At 38.6% G+C, this 17,675-nt stretch overlaps 1 protein-coding gene across 2 annotated transcripts in view; it reads right to left on the bottom strand.

Annotated features, from left to right (window-relative positions):
* Positions 1-16,913, bottom strand: part of Dcun1d5 (defective in cullin neddylation 1 domain containing 5) — a 29,631-nt gene extending 12,718 nt beyond the window's left edge. The window contains exons 1-4 of one of the 2 annotated variants that reach the window (XM_057766613.1): positions 16,551-16,913; positions 14,810-14,901; positions 9,826-9,896; positions 9,394-9,485 (exon numbers count right to left, since the gene is read on the bottom strand). In XM_057766613.1, coding sequence (XP_057622596.1) covers positions 9,394-9,485; positions 9,826-9,896; positions 14,810-14,901; positions 16,551-16,636 — 341 coding nt within the window. In that variant the 5' untranslated portion in view covers positions 16,637-16,913. Of the gene's footprint in view, positions 1-9,393; positions 9,486-9,825; positions 9,897-14,809; positions 14,902-16,550 lie in introns of those variants that run through there. The other variant, XM_057766614.1, reaches the window with a different exon arrangement.
* Between the last annotated feature and the right edge of the window lie 762 nt (positions 16,914-17,675).

Below are 17,675 nucleotides of genomic sequence, written 5' to 3'. Positions count from 1 at the left end.
AATGCAGAGGAAGGCATTTGGAAACTGTCAGTCTGACTGGGAAGAGCAAAGAAGAATGTTAATGGCAGCCAGTAGTTGGCCTTAACTGCAAATGAATGGGAGTCACACACCACACTTAACACATCACTGCATCTACACCATGCTCAGCCTACAAAAAACAAGAGAATGTTCCCCATTCCTCCCTTTCTTAAGCTTAAATCAGCCGGGCACAGTGGCACACACACCAGTAATCCCAGCATTTGAGAGGCAGAGGCAGGCAGATCTATGTGAATTCAAGGCCAGCCTAGTATACCAAGCAAGTTTCAGGATGGCCAGGGCTTTTATACAGAGAAATCCTGTCTTGAAAAACAGAAACAACAACAACAAAAGATAAGTCAAATAAGCCCTTTCCCTTTTAATCTTCAAAGTCCAAGTCTCAAAATGAAGCCCAGAAAAATGTGTAATGTGGCCCTTTCTGGAAGGAAATTTACTAGCATACTGCTACAGTTGTTACTGTCACCATCATTACCTTTATGGTCACCACCACTGCTCTTCATTATAATGATCAAGTACAATCCCTTTGAAAGTTGGTAATCAGTTTTCTCCACCAGCGTGATAGCTAACTTGTATGTCAACATCAAACTTTTAGCTAGCAGATGTGGGAAAAGTTCTCCACCCAGTTTAACATGTTAAAAGAAAAACTTAAAAGTATCCTTAGAACTATGATCTTTAGATTGAGAAAAAAATAAAAGGCCACTCACATCCCAACAATATGAGAAACTGTGTGGGTAAAGTATAGTACATCTTAAAAAGAACAAGGTTCAGCTTCCATCAATTCTCAAGACCCTAAAACACCATGAATACTCACTTAAACACAACTGCAAAACTCTTGTGTGATTCCTGAGCTCAAAATCTGATTGTGTTCCAATATCTTTAGATTCCCTCATGTTAGATAAAGTAGCAAATAATGTAATACTATTATTTCACATAGCTGAAATTTTAAACTCACCCTTATGATTCTAAAAATCAGATTACTTTTTTCAAACTCCACGAAATATTAAAGCCTACATTCAACTATTTGTAAGTCTGTGCTTGATAAATTATTTCATTTAAATGGAAAGTCATCTACAGAACATCTATAAGGACAGTATCAAGCCAAATGTTTAGAACAAAAAGTATCCAAAAATCATTACACAATACAGATAATTGATTGATAATTGATTGTCAATATTTTTGACCTGTATATTTTGTAACTACCGGATTGTTCTTTAGTGGCATTCTACTCAAGATTCCTATGAACTCAAAAGTAAGTTGACACAATTCAATTGACAATTATCATGATCTGAAGACCATGAAAATCTTAAGTAAAATTCTAAGACAATTCATCTCCTCACAGGAAATATGATGTGGGAGTCCCCTCTGTGTGCTGTGATTACCATTAATGAATAAAGAAATTGCCTTGGTCTGTTGATAGGGCAGAACTTAGGTAGGCAGAGAGGACTGGACTGAATGCTGGGAGAAAGAAGGGCGGAGTCAGAGAGACACCATGGAGCCACCAGAGTGAGATATGCCAAATCTTTGCCAGTAAGCTACTGCCACGTGGTGATATACAGATTAATAGAAATAGATTAAATTAATATAAGAGTTAGCCAATAAGAAGCTAGAGCTAATGGGCCAAGCAGTATTTTAATTAATATAGTTTCTGTGTGGTTATTTTGGTTCTGGGAAGCAGGGACGAACAAGCTGCTCTCCTTCAACAGAAATAGAGACTAAAAAGTTTTATATTTATTAGGTTAAATCAAATACATTAATACCTATCCATTTTTATACTAAGGTAGGTCAGTTTTCATCTCCTATCTTAAATGTCAAGTCATAAACTATCTCTTCACTACAAGTTTATCATAAGATTAAAGAAGCTACAATATCCATCCTGATTCACCAGACCCCGCAAGCAACAAGTCCCATCCCACCCCCAAACTCAACTATCTTGCAACCTCAAGGGAACTTTGAAACACAGCTTGCTACAATACAGAAAGGACCAAGAGGTGAGTGACCTGCCACCTGGCAGGACATCCACTCTCTAGGCCCTCCACAGTGGGGCAGAACCCAGGGTCTCTCCCCGACCTGCCTCAGCTTATCTAGCCAGCCAGCAGGGGAGATTTTGAAAGAGAGGACCAACAGAGGAACTCTAACGCACAAGCTGTGACTACAGAGTGGACCAAGAGAGCTAACCAAGACAGCAGGCTAAGATAGACCTCAGTGGCTCCTTGAAATACAGACACTGACAGTACAGAGCAGACCAAGAACAATTCCCAAAGACTCAGCCACTGCAAAGACACTATTGGCTTCAATTGAAGGAAGAGATGGGTAGGCCTCGATGTAAGAATTCATCCAACAAAGTAAAAAGCAACACAGTAACACCAGAACCCAGAGGTCTTGCAACAGGAAGACTTGATCATCTAACCCTGAAGAAAACTATTTTAAACATAACTTCATGAAGATTATGGAGACCTTTAAAGAGGAAATGAAATATTCCCTTAAAAAATGGAGGAAAAGACAAAAAATTGGAAGAAATTAATAATTCCTTCAAAGAAACCAAAGAAAACCAAGAAAAAACAAACAGGTGAAGCAAACAATTCAGGACTTGAAGAATGAAATAGAGGTGATAAAGAAAACACAAACTAAGGGAGTTCTGGATATAGAAAATCTGGGTAAACAAACAGGAACTACAGAGACAAGGATAACCAACAGAATACAAGAGATGGAAGATGCAAAGGAAAAAGGTCAAGTAATATAAGTAATATATAAAGGTAGACCTATCAGAATTACATCCGACTTCTCAATGGAAACCATGAAAGCCAGAAAGTCCTGGACAGATATGCTGCATACACTAAGAGACCATGGAGGCAAGCCGAGACTACTATACCCAGCAAAGCTTTCAATCACCATTGATGGAGAAAACAAGATATTCCGTGACAAGACCAGATTTAAATAATACATATCCATAAACCCAGTCCAACAAAATCCAAAGATGGGAAACACGAAACCACTACCACAGGAAAATAACCGGAGTTAACAACCACTGGTCATTAATATCACTTAATATCAAGGGACTCAATTAAAAGGCACAGGTTAAAAGAATGGATACAAAACAGGATCTAGCCTTCTGCTGTATACAAGAAACATACCTCAACCTCAAAGACAGACACTACCTCAGAGTAAAGAGTTGGGAAAAGGTTTTCCAGTTAAACAGACCTAAGAAACAAGTGGGTGTAGCTATCCTAATATCTAACAAAATAAATTTCAAACTTAAAATAAGTCAGAAGAGATGGAGAAGGACACTTTATAAAACTCATAACAGGAACAATCAATCAAGATGAAGTCTCAATCCTGAACATCTATGCCCCTAATACGAGAGCACCCACATATGTAAAAGAAACATGACTAAAGCTCACTTCAAACCCCACATACTAATAGTAGACTTCAACATTCCACTCTCGCCAATGGACAGGTCAACCAGACAGAAACTTAACAGAGAAATAAGAAAAGTAACAGATGTTATGACTCAAATGATTTAACAGACATCTACAGAACATTCCACCCAAACACAAAAGAATATACCTTCTTCTCAACACCTCATGGGAGCTACTCTAAAATTGACCACATACTCAGCAACAAAGCAAACCTCCACAGATAACAAAATACTTGGGATAAGCCCCTATATCTTATCAGATCACCATGGTTTAAAGTTAGAATATAACAACAACACTACTCCTAGAAAGCCTGCAAACTCATGGAAATTAAAGAGTGAACTATTAATCATCCCTGGGTCAAGGTGGAAAGATAGAAATTAAAGACTTCCTAGAATTCAACGAAAATGAAGGCACAACATACCCAAACCTATGGGACACTATGAAAGCAGTGCTAAGAGAAAAATTCATAGCACTAAGTGCCTACATAAAGAAAGTGGAGAAAGCACACACTAGTGACTTAACAGCACACATGAAAGCTCTAGAACAAAAAGAATCAGACTCACCCAGGAGGAGTAGAAGACAGTAAATAATCAAATTGAGGGCTGAAATCAATAAAATAGAAATAAAGAAAGCAATACAAAGAATCAACGAGACAAAGAGCTGGCTCTATGAGAAAAATCAACAAGATAGACAAAGCCTTATCCAAACTAATCAAAGGGCAGAGAGAGACCATCCAAATTAACAAAATCAGAAATGAAAAGGGGGACATAACAAAGACACTGAGGAAATCCAGAGAATCTTTAGGTCATACTACAAAAACCTGTACTCCACAAAATTGGAAAACATAAAAAAATGGACAATTTTCTGGATAGATGCCAGATACCAAAATTAAATCAAGACCAGGTGAAAAATTTAAATAGACATAAACTGCAAGAAAACAGAAGCTGTCATCAAAAGCCTCTAAACCACAAAAAAATAAATAAATAAATAAAAAAATAAAGCCAGGGCCAGATGGCTTTAGTGCAGAATTCTACCAGAACTTCCAAGAAGAACTAATATCTATACTTCTCAAAGTGTTCCACATAATAGAAACAGAAGGAACATTGCCAACTTCTTTTTATGAGGCTACATTACTCCGATACTGAAACGACACAAAGACTCAACCAAGAAAGAGAATTACAGACCAATCTCACTCATGAACATATATGCAATACTCAATAAAATGCTGGCAAACTGAATCCAAGAACACATGAAAAAAAATCATCCACCATGATCAAGCTGGCTTCATCCCAGAGATGCAAGGATTGTTCAACATATGAAAATCAATGTAATTCATCATATAAATAAACTGAAAGAAAAAAAAATGATCATCTCATTAGATACTGAAAAAGCATTCGACAAAATACAACACCCCTTCATGATAAAGGTCTTGAAGAGATCAGGGATACAAGGAACATATCTAAACATAACAAAAGCAATATACAACAACCTGACAGCCAACATAAAATTAAATGGAGAGAAACTCAAATCGATTCCACTAAAATCAGGAACAAGACAAGGCTGTCCACTCTCTCCATGTCTATTCAACATAGTTCTAGAAGCACTGACTAGAGCAATAAGACAATAAAAGGAGATCAAGGGTCTTCAAATTGGAAAGGAAGAAGTCAAACTTTCGCTATTTGCAGATGCTATGATAGTATATATAAGTGACCCCAAAAACTCTACTAGGGAAATCCTACAGTTGACAAATACTTTCAGTAATGTGGCAGGATACAAGATCAACTAAAAAAAAAATCAGTAGCCCTCCTTTACACAAATGATAAAGAAGCTGAGAAAGAAATCAGAGAAACATCACCTTTCACAATAGCAGCAAATAGCATAAAGTATCTTGGGGTAACACTAACCAAAGAAGTGAAAGACCTATTAGACAAGAATTCATGGGGCTGGAGAGATAGCTCAGTGGTTAAGAGCACTGAACGCTCTTCCAAAGGACATGAGTTCAATTCCAGGCACCCACATGGCAGCTCACAACTGTCTGAAGATCCAGTTGCAGGGGATCTGATACCTTCATACCAATGCACATTAAATAAACCATTACACACACACACACACACACATACACACACCTTATAAGTCTTTGAAGAAAGAAATTGAAGAAGATACCAGAAAATGGAAAGATCTCCCATGTTCTTGGATAGGTAGGATCAACATAATAAAAATGGCAATCCTACCAAAAGCAATCTATAGATTCAATGCAATCCCCATCAAAATCCCAACACAATTCTTCACAATAATCAACTTCATATAGAAACACAAAAAACCCAGGATAGCCAAAACAATCCTGCACAATAAAGGAACTTCCAGAGACAACACCATCTCTGACATCAAGCTCTATTAGAGCTACAGTAATGGAAACAGCTTGGTATTGGCATAAAAAGACAGGTTGACCAATAGAATTGAATCAAAGAACCTGATATTAATCCACATACACCTATGAACACCTGATTTTGACAAAGAAGCCAAAATTATACAATGGAAAAAAGAAAGCATCTTCAACAAATGGTGCTGGCATAACTGGATGACATGTAGAAGAATGAAAAGAGATCCATTTCTATCCCCATGCACAAAACTCAAGTCCAGATGGATTAAAGATCCCACTATAAACCCGACCACAATGAACCTGATAGAAGAGAAAGTGGGAAGCAGTCTTCAGTGCATGGACACAGGAGACCAGTTCCTAAATATAACCCCAGTAACACAGACACTGAGAGAAACAATAAATAAATGAAACTCTTAAAACTGAGAAGCAATAAGACAAAAAGGCAGCCCACTGAATGGGAAAAGATCTTCACCAACCCCACATCAGACAAAGGACTGATCTCCAAAATATATAAAGAACTCAAAAAAATTAGACATCAAAATTCTAAATAACCCAATTTAAAAAATGGGGTACAGAACTAAACAGAGAATTCTCAACAGAAGAATCTCAAATGGCAAAAAGACACTTAAAAAAATGTTAACACCCTTAGCCATCAGGGAAATGCACATTAAATCAACTCTGAGATACCGTCTTACACCTGTCAGAATTGCTAAAATCAAAATACAGTGATAGTTTATGCTGGAGAGGATATGGAGTAAGGTGAACATTCATCCATTGCTGGGGAGAATGCAAACTTACACAACCACTTTGGAAATCAGTATGGTGGTTTCTCAGAAAATTGGGAATCAAACCACTTCAGGATCCAGCAATACCACTCTTGGGCATATACCCAAAAGATGCTAAATCATACTATAAAGACATTTGTTCAACTATGTTCATAGCAGCATTATTTGTTAATAGCCAGAACCTGGAAACAACCTAGATGCCCCTCAACCAAAGAATGAATAAAGAAAGTGTGGCACATCAGACCGAGGTCTGATCTCCAAAATATACAAAGAACTCAAGAAATTGGACACCAAAAGATCACATAATCCAATAAAAAAATGAGTACAGACCATAACAGAGAACTCTCAACAGAGGAATCTAAAATGGCTGAAAGACACTTAAAAAAATGTTCAACATCATTAGTCATCAGAGAAATGCAAATCAAAACAACTCTGAGATTCCATCTTACACTTGTAAGAATGGCCAAAATCAAAAACACTGATGACAACTTATGCTGGAGAGGCTGTGGGGAAAAGGGGACATTTCTGCATTGCTGGTGGGAGTGCAAGCTGGTACAGCCCCTTTGGATGTCAGTGTGGCGATTTCTCAGAAAATTAGGAAACAACCTTCCTCAAGACCCAGTAATACCACTTTGGGGTATATATCCAAAGGATGTTCAATTGTGCCACAAGGACATGTGCTTAACTATGTTCATAGCAGCTTTGTTTGTCATAGCCAGAACCTGGAAACAACCTAAATGCCCCTTGACCAAAGCATGGATAAGGAAAATGTGGTACATTTACACATTAGACTCAGCAGTAAAAAAACAGTGACATCTTGAAATTTGCATGCAAATGGATGGAACTAGAAAACACCATCCTGAGTAAGGTAACCTAAGATCCAAAAAGATGAATATGGTACGTACTCACTCATAAGTGGATACTAGCTATTAACAAAGAATAATGAGCCTATAGTTCATGTTCCTAGAAAAGCTAAGTAATAAGGTGAACCCTAAGAAAAACATATATAGATCCACCTGGAAGTCAAAATAGACAAGATCACCTGACAAAATTGGGAGTATGGTGGTGCAGGGAGAAGGGAGGATAGAAGAGGAAAAAGGGGGAGAAGGGGAGGAGGGAGGAGAACTTGAGGGAATGGGATAGTCAAGATGGAGGAAGGACAGAGATGAGAGCAAGGAAAGGTATCTTGATTGAGGGAGCCATAATGGGGCTAGTAAGGAACCTGGTTCTAGATAAATTTTCAGGAATCCACAAGGATGACCCCAGCTAAGACCCTAAGCAACAGACAAGAGGGAGCTCGATCTTGACTTGCCCTGTAGTCAGACTGATAAATATCTTAAATATCACCATAGAATTTTCATCCAGCAACTGAAAAGAGGTTTTTACCCAAGGAATGAATATGTGTGTGTATACACATCTATGTTCTATGTATCTATCTACCTACATAGTACATACTGAACAGTCACACTCCCACCTACCCTCCTCTTTCCAACAAATCTATTACAGTTACACAAAGATAGAACATATTCCTGAGTACACATGTCCATGGGCACACACAGACACACACAGGTTAACGTTATGTTTAAAACACACATGAAAAAGACATTTTAAAAAATGGTTAAAAAGAGAAGATAACAAGATACTGAAAATTCAAATCCATAATTGTGACTGCCTTGTAAGCAAAGAGACATCCTTTCTTAAGAACTGAGGGACAAGCCAGGTGGTGGTGGTGCACGCCTTTAATCCCAGCACTAGGGAGGCAGAAGCAGGCAGATCTTTAGGAGTTCAAGGCCAACCTGCAACCTGGTCTATAAAGAGCTAGTTCCAGGAGAGGCTCCAGAGCTACAGAGAAACCCTGTCTTGAGGGGAGAAAAAAAAAGAACTGATGGACAGATAAATAAGAATTAAGAATAGTTTACATAGACTAAGAAAATCACAGACAACAAAGAAAACTCTAGGCCTAATAACGCAGCGTCTGCCTGGAAATTTTAAGTGTGGTTAGGGATGCGGCTCTGTGGTAGAGCACTGGGTTAGCATGTATAAAGTCCTAGGTTCAATCCCAAGTGATGGAAAACAAATAAACAATAAAGTAACACTTTAAAATATGAAAATATTTTAGAATGTTGAATAACATTCTGATGGAACATTATGATTAAGATATAATAGAAAATTACCACAAAATCCCTAATTGAATTGAAATTAAACAGTCTACTCTGGAAAGGCAGAGTGAGTTATCTGAATAATGAAGTAATTCTGAAATTTATGAAACTATTTCACATGACATCTCCATCCGAACATACATAAGTACAAATGTCTCAAGACTACAGAGGAGCCCAAACCATTTCTACTTTGACCCTGCGAGAGGTAATAGGAGGAAGCAGCGCACCAGAGCGCCCTGTGACTTTCTAGACGCATCACAAAAGGGAGTGAGGAGGCCCTAGGTTTTAGGATTGTCCAGTGATGAAATTCTTAGAGTGGAGTGTGTATAGAGTGGGGAAAACTTTTGTTACTCAAATAACCCTATGGACACCCAACTCACTGACTGTTTCTAATAAACTCAACATGTCTCAATTAGCCTGAGCGTTTTCTTAAAGTGTATGAAAATTACTCATGGGTTAGAACAATATAATTTTGCTAGTCCCCAACCTGATTTTTACAAATCAAACCAATTTGACTACTTTAAAGCAAAATCTTATTCCTGAAAAAGATGAAGCACAAAATATCAAAGAGATCTTTAAATAGGCCACCAAATTTGCTTTTCAGAAAATATTCTTACTGTAATGAGGTCATTCCCTTTAACCATTCTTCCTTGGTAAAAAATCCCATGCTTTCAGCCTCCAACTTCCATGCTAAAACTAACATAATAATCTGTAAAGAAGAGAACATAAAGGACAGGGAGAAGTCAGAGATGACCACGGCCACACTCCTCATGGAGAACATTCTTAAACAAACATTTCTAGTTGTCCACTACAAGACACTACAGCTTCTGATTGTCAATTACCAAGCAGCTAAAAAGTGCCAGTATTGAGGCAGTGTTCAGGAATGCTCACTCTCACTCAATTTAGCATGATTTAAAAACCCCTAGTGTGAATTTACAATAGTAATCATGAAGAAAAAATATCTTCCATATATTAAAGCTTCAATTTTTAGAAATTTATGAAAACATTATAATCATTTATATTTCATTTTACTTAGAAATAAAACATACATTTTCAGGTTCAACACCAATGTCTTCACAAAATTTTTCCATTCCTTCTGGCCCTACAACTTCATCAGGACCTTCAAAGACAAAAATAATTCATACACTTTATTACACTTTATTATGTACATGACTTAAACTATTACACTAAAGACATCTGTGAAAATATCTTAATACTTTTTATATAAATAAGTGAATTTAAATTTTACCGTACCTCTGAAAAGCATACTTAGAAATTTTATTCCTTAAATATAGTACAATATGAATTAGGGACTTTTTTCCTTCTCTTATTTTAGGTCTCACTGAGTAGCCCAGGCTTGTCTGACATTCACAGAAATTCACCTGCTTCTCCCTCTGAATGATGGGATTAAAGGTGTGAGCTATCAGGCCCAGTGAGTTAAGGACATTATTTAAAGGAGTAGTAAAGAAATACTCCACTAGTATAAATCAGTAGTTCACAAAAAGAACAAACCAAGCCAACATGATCTCACTCATTAAAAAAAAAAAATCTACTAAGAATTTATTCTGAATAAAATTTTTGACAATGTAAGGCTATAAAGCATATGGAGTTTGAATTATCTTTTTTGTTTCTCATTTTAAACTAGAGCACTAAAAAAAAAATTCAATGCAATTCTTGAGTTTTTTTATTCTAAGATTCCCAAAATAGAGGAACTGTATCACTGCTAATTCTTCTGCGCCTAGAAATGACCTAAAACAAATGTTATGATTTGAAATATGACATAAATTTTCACTACAAAAATGTCTTGAATCAATGTTATATTATCCAAAAGCTTTTATTTTCCTTATTATATACATAAAAAAGACCCTTGTAAATAAAAAACACCAGACACTAGCATGAGCCCCGCTGATGTCTACACGCCTGAATGAACTTGGTTGGAAAGCCACTGAAAGATGCACACTGGATTTTATACTTTCAATATTGGGTGGATGGATTTTTATGCATGGATAAAATGAAAATCCATGACATGAGTTAGAACTAGAAAAACAATTCGTTTTGTTTATATCCCCTACCAGTAACTCATTCTTCCTCGTCCCCTAAGTTCAGCCTTTCTCACTCTTTTCTACATGTCTCTATCTCTACGTGTACATTTGTTTACAAATATACTTATTTTCTAGATTCTGAAAATGAGAGAGCTCATGCAAGTTTCTTCTTGAGACTGTGTCCTCCTTGTACATTTTAACTTTCCTTTCTTCAACAACCAGAAAATACTCCAGCTTTAGCTAGTCAAGGTGACATGAGTTTATAATCCCAGCATTTAGGAAGTTGAAGCATGAAGATTAAGTGTTCAAGACTAGTCTGGGCTACATAGGACTTCGGATCAAAACAAAACCCTACAAACGTAAGCCAAAGACTAAATGAATTTTAGAAGGTACGTTTCAGAGTACTATAATTAGGTTACAGATACAACACAAAAGCCAATGCCTTATGATTTTCCTAATAAAAAAATATAGCCTTCTACTATGTGATCAATAAGGTTATGGTGGGTTAGAGAGATGGATGGCTCAGCAAGTAAGAGCACTGGCTGCTCTTCCAGAGGTCCTAAGTTCAATTCCCAGCAACCACATGGTGGCCCACAACCATCCATAAAGAGATATGGTGCCCTCTTCTGGCTTGTAGGCATAACATGGAGGCAGAACACAGTATACATAATAAATAAATAAATCTTAAAAAAAAAAGGTTATGTTAACACACAACTAGAAATCAAAGTAGTTTCTATATGAAACATACATATGATCTTAGGTAGACAAGATCTGTATGTGTTAAGTATTATGTGACTTCCCAAAGCAATGGAAATAACAGACCTAAGTGTAAAGCAAAGCCTATACCAAAGTTCACCGCCTGACTGAATGTCAATAATACTTTTAAATTATAGCCTTCTAATAAAACTACAACTGGGTAAGATGTGTGTAAGAGAATTCAATTAATTCTTTCAGGGTCTTTGATTTCCACTCAATTCAAGCAGTCATGCAAATGATTTAGCTCACCGTATATTGCATTTAAACTATATAATTCTATCTTATTTTTTAATTCTTTGTGACAGATTAAAAATGCTCTGCTTTCCCCACAATCGGTCTTCTATGTACTAAATGGCATATCCATGAACTCAACAAATTGCTCAGTAAAAAGACCTCGAGATAGTCAGGCATTAGACCCAACATCTCTGCGGGCCTGAAGCCAGCCTGGTCTACAGAGTGAGTTTCAGTACAGCCAGGGATGCACAGAGAATCACTGTCTTGCAAAACCACCAGCAACAAAAAGGCAGTGTGGTCTACATAGCAGGTTCCAGGCCAGTGAGCCCTGTCTAAAAGGTAAGAAGATAAAGAATCCCCCTGTACTGAACACACACAGGGCTTTTCTCCTCTACTCACTACTCAAATTCTACATAGCATCTACAGAGAATGTAAGTAACCTACACATGATCACGTCTCTAAGAAGAGGGTACATGAAAACACCGTCTCATTTTATGTAAAAATATAAATGTTCTCAGCTACATGTTCAGGGTTTAATACAATGCCATAATAAATACTCAGGAAACAAAAACCAAAACAAACAACATGCTTAATGACAGTGCCTTCCACAATGAACTATACAAGAGATTCGTTAACACATGAATCTGAAGATGCTCTAAAGCTGTTAGCAGTAATACTACCTAACATACTGATTCTGACATGTATCAGGTACTGTGCTAAGACTCTGCATGTCATCCACTCTTGAGTGGGCCTAGCTTTTGTCTCTACCATGAAGGATATCCTCATTTGGTAAGAAAGAACAGGCACTGTTCACCAGCAAATGAGTGATCTCTTATCAAGGAAGCATCTGCCAAAATAGTTTCTGTGGACACTATCTGAAATTCTAGTACTTCCACATAATACTTGTATGAGTCTTCACAAATTGTAATTTCCTTGCCTATAAACTTACTGTTTACTATGGTCTTCCTTATGAGAAGCTACATTTGATGGCAGAGATCACGTCCTGATTTTTTCATTATTATATCACAAGTACACAAGTACTATCACAGTGTTGAACTCACAGAAAATGTTGAATAAATATTCATCGGATGACTTGTGGAATGACAGAAGATACCTCAAGTATACTTTATTAACTTTTTTTCACTAGAAGTAAAAATTAGTTTCCATTTGTATCTTTGTCTTGAGGGTCAGTCAACTATAGTTTGAATCCTGGTTCTTGGACTGTATCATCACTGGCAAGTAAGTCAATCTAAGCCTCAGTTTTCATTTATAAAATAAGGATAAAATCTCTTACTTGACAGATGGTTATAAGGAAAACAATATATTTATCACAATCCCTAGAACAATGATAGCAATTATATGTTGGCTAATAAATATGTCAGAGTAGGAAACAAATACTTGATTAAAATCTTAGAATACCGAGGTTAAGTTTCAATAAGAGCTAAAAACTGACATTCAAAAAGAAAAAAAAGATACATACGCACTAATTAATCTTTATGGTATCTAGTAACCTTGTAAGTGAAGTAAGACGAAGAGAACCTTTTAATTCTATATAATGTATATGTGAAACTGGCATTTTAAATAATGGGTCAACATTTTAAATAGAGGTCAGTTAAAAAAAATGAATTCTCTACATTTAAATTGGGTTAGTGGTTGTCTTGGGATACCAGTAATAGCATTTATTTCCCCTGATCTAGAAAGATTCTATCCTGCTATTAAACAATTTTAAATTATACAATTAGGATCACTTTGCTGATCTCAATAGCAAAGATGCTGCCCCCTTTTCAGACTAGTCTAGCTTTCCATATGGTAACTCTGTAAATCAAGCAGCTATACTTTAACATGGCTAGTACAAATAGAAGGCAATAACTACTAAGCATCTTGACTTTAAGCAAATACTTTTGAGAATAATGACAGAAAAAGAAATAAAAGCAGAAAAGTAGCTGACAGGAACGAGAAAAAATAACTTTAATATCAGGGAAAAACTGTCATATATGCTCTGAAGAAATCAACAAGTAGGAAACAAGTTTTTTGTTTGTTTCTTTGTTTTCAAAATAGGGTTTTTCTGTGTAATAGCCTTGGCTGTTCTGGAACTCTCTTTGTAGACCAGGTTGGCCTCCAACTCACAGAGATCCACCTGCCTTTGAGTGCTGAGATAAAAGGCTTGTGCTACCACACCCAGCAAGGGAAGCAAGTATTCTTGTTCATGGGTTTGCCTCACTGTGGACCTTGATCTTCCCATCAACCACTTGTCAAACCCAGGTCAGGTTAGTCTGCTCCTCCAAATAGGTTCTCCTGATGCTCTCAAGGTTGGGTTTTGTATATTGTCAATTATCACATATCTTCACGATCTACTACTTAACATACTGTAGTACTATCATTCTGTTTTCTTATTATTGTATTTATTGTAAAATTAAAATTAAAGAGTGAATGTGTTATACATTATCTCAGAAGTTTAAATTATTTGTCACACCACCCCAAAAGTTTCAGAAAAATGTTTCTAGTTCAGGAAAAATAGAGAATGGTGAACAGAGAAATATTTTGCAAATTGTTTCCTAGAAAGTGAATAGAAATGCTTTTGGAAGCTGAGTGTGGTGGTGCATGCCTTTCATCCCAACACAGCAAGTGGGTCTCTGAGTTTGAAGGCAGCCTGGACAACTGAGTCAGTTCCAGATAGTCAGAACTACAGGAAACTCTGTCTCAAAATTCAAACAAATTAAAACGTTTTGCCTACTTCTTTCCCTGAATATTTTATGAATGCATTCAATGTGATTGTTTCTATTTATACACAAACAGCAAATAAGTTCTTACAGAATACAGATGTAAAGAAATACTAGTCTTGGAATGGCATCAAATTCTTCAATTTATAACCCTTTAGCCTTGACCCTAATCCCAGCACACAGTACTAAAATCTAACAGGCCTATACTAAATAATGTTTAAAGAATAAAACACAGATTTTAAATGCATATGACTGGTATCTTGATCCATGGATTTCATTACCTGCGTACTCATAAAACCAAGCCAGGCACTTCTTTCTTGAAAAATCTTCCTCTCCACTGATTATTCTAGCAGGAGGCTGGGATCTGCAATAGCTTAGAAAATACAAAGATGTCTAGAACCTACTAAGACTCAAATGTTAGTGAAAACCTAAGTTCAACAATTGCTTCCATGCAAATAAAACAAAGTAGTTTTTAAGTTAACATCAAGGGGGAAGAAGTTAGGCATTAGCAATATGGACCTGTATTCTATGCATAAGAGTCGCTGATCAATGAAAACCCCAATGCTACTTTGCTTGCTACCAAATTCCAAGAGCAGTAATTAAAATTATTTCCCTATTTCAAGATTATAAAGAAGTGCAGCTAAGTCTCAGCCCAAGACTAGAAAGAAAGTATAAATATCTCTCTTTCTGTCCCTGTACTGAGGGCTTTACTCACACTGCTGGGTTTGCTCTCCACCACTAAGCTATATACCTGATTGAATGCCAAAAATTCTTACTGGGATTCTGCTACTGATTTGTATGGAAACCCTACATTATAGTTTAGGCTGAAACACCTCAAATCTAATGACATCACCCTTCAGCTGTTTTAACTGGCTTAAATATCTTAGGTTTGATTCTCAAAGGCAGCTAATAAAGGTCAAGCAGAATGATAACTATCAAAGAAAACTGTATCGCATTAATCACCCAAGAACTATTACTTAGGTTCTTTCGCTAAAACACACCAAGAAAAAAACAAAAAAGAAAAAAATGACTACAAAAACATGCGGATTAACAAGCCACCTTTCTCCTATTTTAAGCAGTGTGTTTCTCACTGCATCTCTCCTTAAAGAGGTATTTGTTTTATTTAGTGCTGGCTCTCATTTTAATGTTGTCATTTTAAGTTGTCATTTTAAGTGACAACCATTAACACAAAGACAGTCCAAAGAATAAGTTGGGAGCTGAACTGCAACGGCTTTCCGCAGCAGGAATGCTTCTGCCATGACTGAATAATGTGTATGCCACAAGGGGAGCAAAGGCTCTGACTACTGTTCTGCTTTGTTTTCTTTTTCCCTAAGAGAACACAGAGCACAGTAGCTTACAAATGACTAAAACCGACTGACAAGCTAACAGCATCTGAAGGCTAAAGAAGAAAAAGCACGCCAAGCCTTTCCAACCCTGTGTAAGGGGTGTATGGGTGGGGTGGAGGCATGCTGCCTTCAGAAGCTGAGGCTCTAGGGATTTCAAAGGCCTCCTCCTGCTGAGGTGGTCCAGGTTAGGCCAATTGAAATGCTAACTCAGCAGACCAATTATAGCACAGGCTTCCTTTCTACCATTCCCAAGGCAGCTGTCAAAATTCTTCATGCTCTGCTCTTTTCTTCACACTCTGACTAATATTAACAATGTGTGGGCCAAGCCAATTCTTCTTAATACAGTGAACCCCAGGGACGCTGTGAATCTCAGCAGATCTACACTCCGCGTTTAGTGGACAGGACGAAGGTAGAAGGCAGGGGGGAAAAAGAGCACGGTTGACGTGTGGTTGTCTGTTTCCTACCCTCTGGGCACGCAGACAACAATGTGGGGCATCCAAGTACGCCAGAGCACACGCACAGGCCAACACGAGCTTTGGTCCAGCGCGGAGCGGAGACTCGGGGCTCCGCACCCACCGTCCCACCGAGGAGAGGGCTCGCCCCTCGCCACAGCAGGCGCCCGGCGGCCCGTCCCGCACCGGAGGAAGGAGGTCCTGCGGGGTGGGGCACGCGGTACCTGGAGATTTTACACTTTTTGAGGCCCGCGTCTTCCGCGACAGCCGCTGCCACTCCGGGGGCTTTTCTTTTCTTCTTCACTGGCATCTTCCGCCTTCCCCGGCAAGGTGGACAGGGCGGCCGGGGAGGGGGGTCGCGCTCCGCCGCAGCTCCGGCTCCCGCCTGCCAGGGACCGCAGCGGAGGCCCGAGGCGCGACCCCGCGGCGGCCCGGGCCTGGGTCTCCTCCTTGGGGCCGGCCCGGCACAGCGCAGCGCTTCGCCCGGCGGTACCGCGGCTCGGGCGCTCCAGGGGCAGGGAACGCCGACAGCGCGGCACCTCCAGCAGTCTAGAAGAGCAGGCGGCTCAGTCTGACCCGGAAGCGGATGGCCGCGGACCGGAAGTGACGCAGCAAGGAGCCTCGCGGGGCGACGCGGCGCGGGGCGGGTTCCTGTGGTGTGGGACTGCGCTTTCCTCCGGGTTTGCAGGATTCTCTGCAGGTGGAGCCGGTTGTTCTGAGTTTCTCGGGAGGCTGCCCAGCGGGAAATCATCTATAAAGTCGTGAGCGGGCGGGCGAAGGAATCTGGTGAGGAAGCACGCGCGAGCGAGCCCGCTCCTGACTCTCAGCGTCTCCAGCCCCTCGGTGTTCACGGTGGGCCTGACATCCGCTTCCCACGCCCCGGACTCACACTTTTCGTCCTCCAGAGGCGAAGCAACGCCTCCATTTTTACTTTTGAGAATTCGCCTCTTGGACAAGAGTTTTGGAAAACTGACTTACTAAAACCGTTTCAGGGAATGGTCTTAATGGGTTGCCCCCAAGATACTGCAATCACGTAACTTCTAAATGAAAATACTGTTTATAAGAAGGGTTAGGCTATGTAAAGATTAACTTCTAGAAGATTCTTAGTGAAATAAATTCATGTCTGTAACTCGACTGTGACAGAAGACTAAGTTTTTTTATATCTCCGTGGTTCTGTGACACGTAGTACCCAAATCAGGTCAGAATCAAGGAGAAACACTAAAAAACGGAACTTGTAATGAGTCCCAAATACATAATATGCCCTGGAATTCACAGTTTTGTGAGCCAGGACATTTCGGTGTTTAAATTTTTTAACAATGAAAATAATGTTCAAGCCTGTAAACTTTAAC

This window comes from Chionomys nivalis, chromosome 4 (assembly GCF_950005125.1).
Source record: "Chionomys nivalis chromosome 4, mChiNiv1.1, whole genome shotgun sequence".
NCBI classification, from domain to species: Eukaryota; Metazoa; Chordata; class Mammalia; order Rodentia; family Cricetidae; genus Chionomys; species Chionomys nivalis.
Note: the sequence above shows the minus strand (reverse complement) of the source record. Positions and strands in the feature narration are given on the sequence as shown.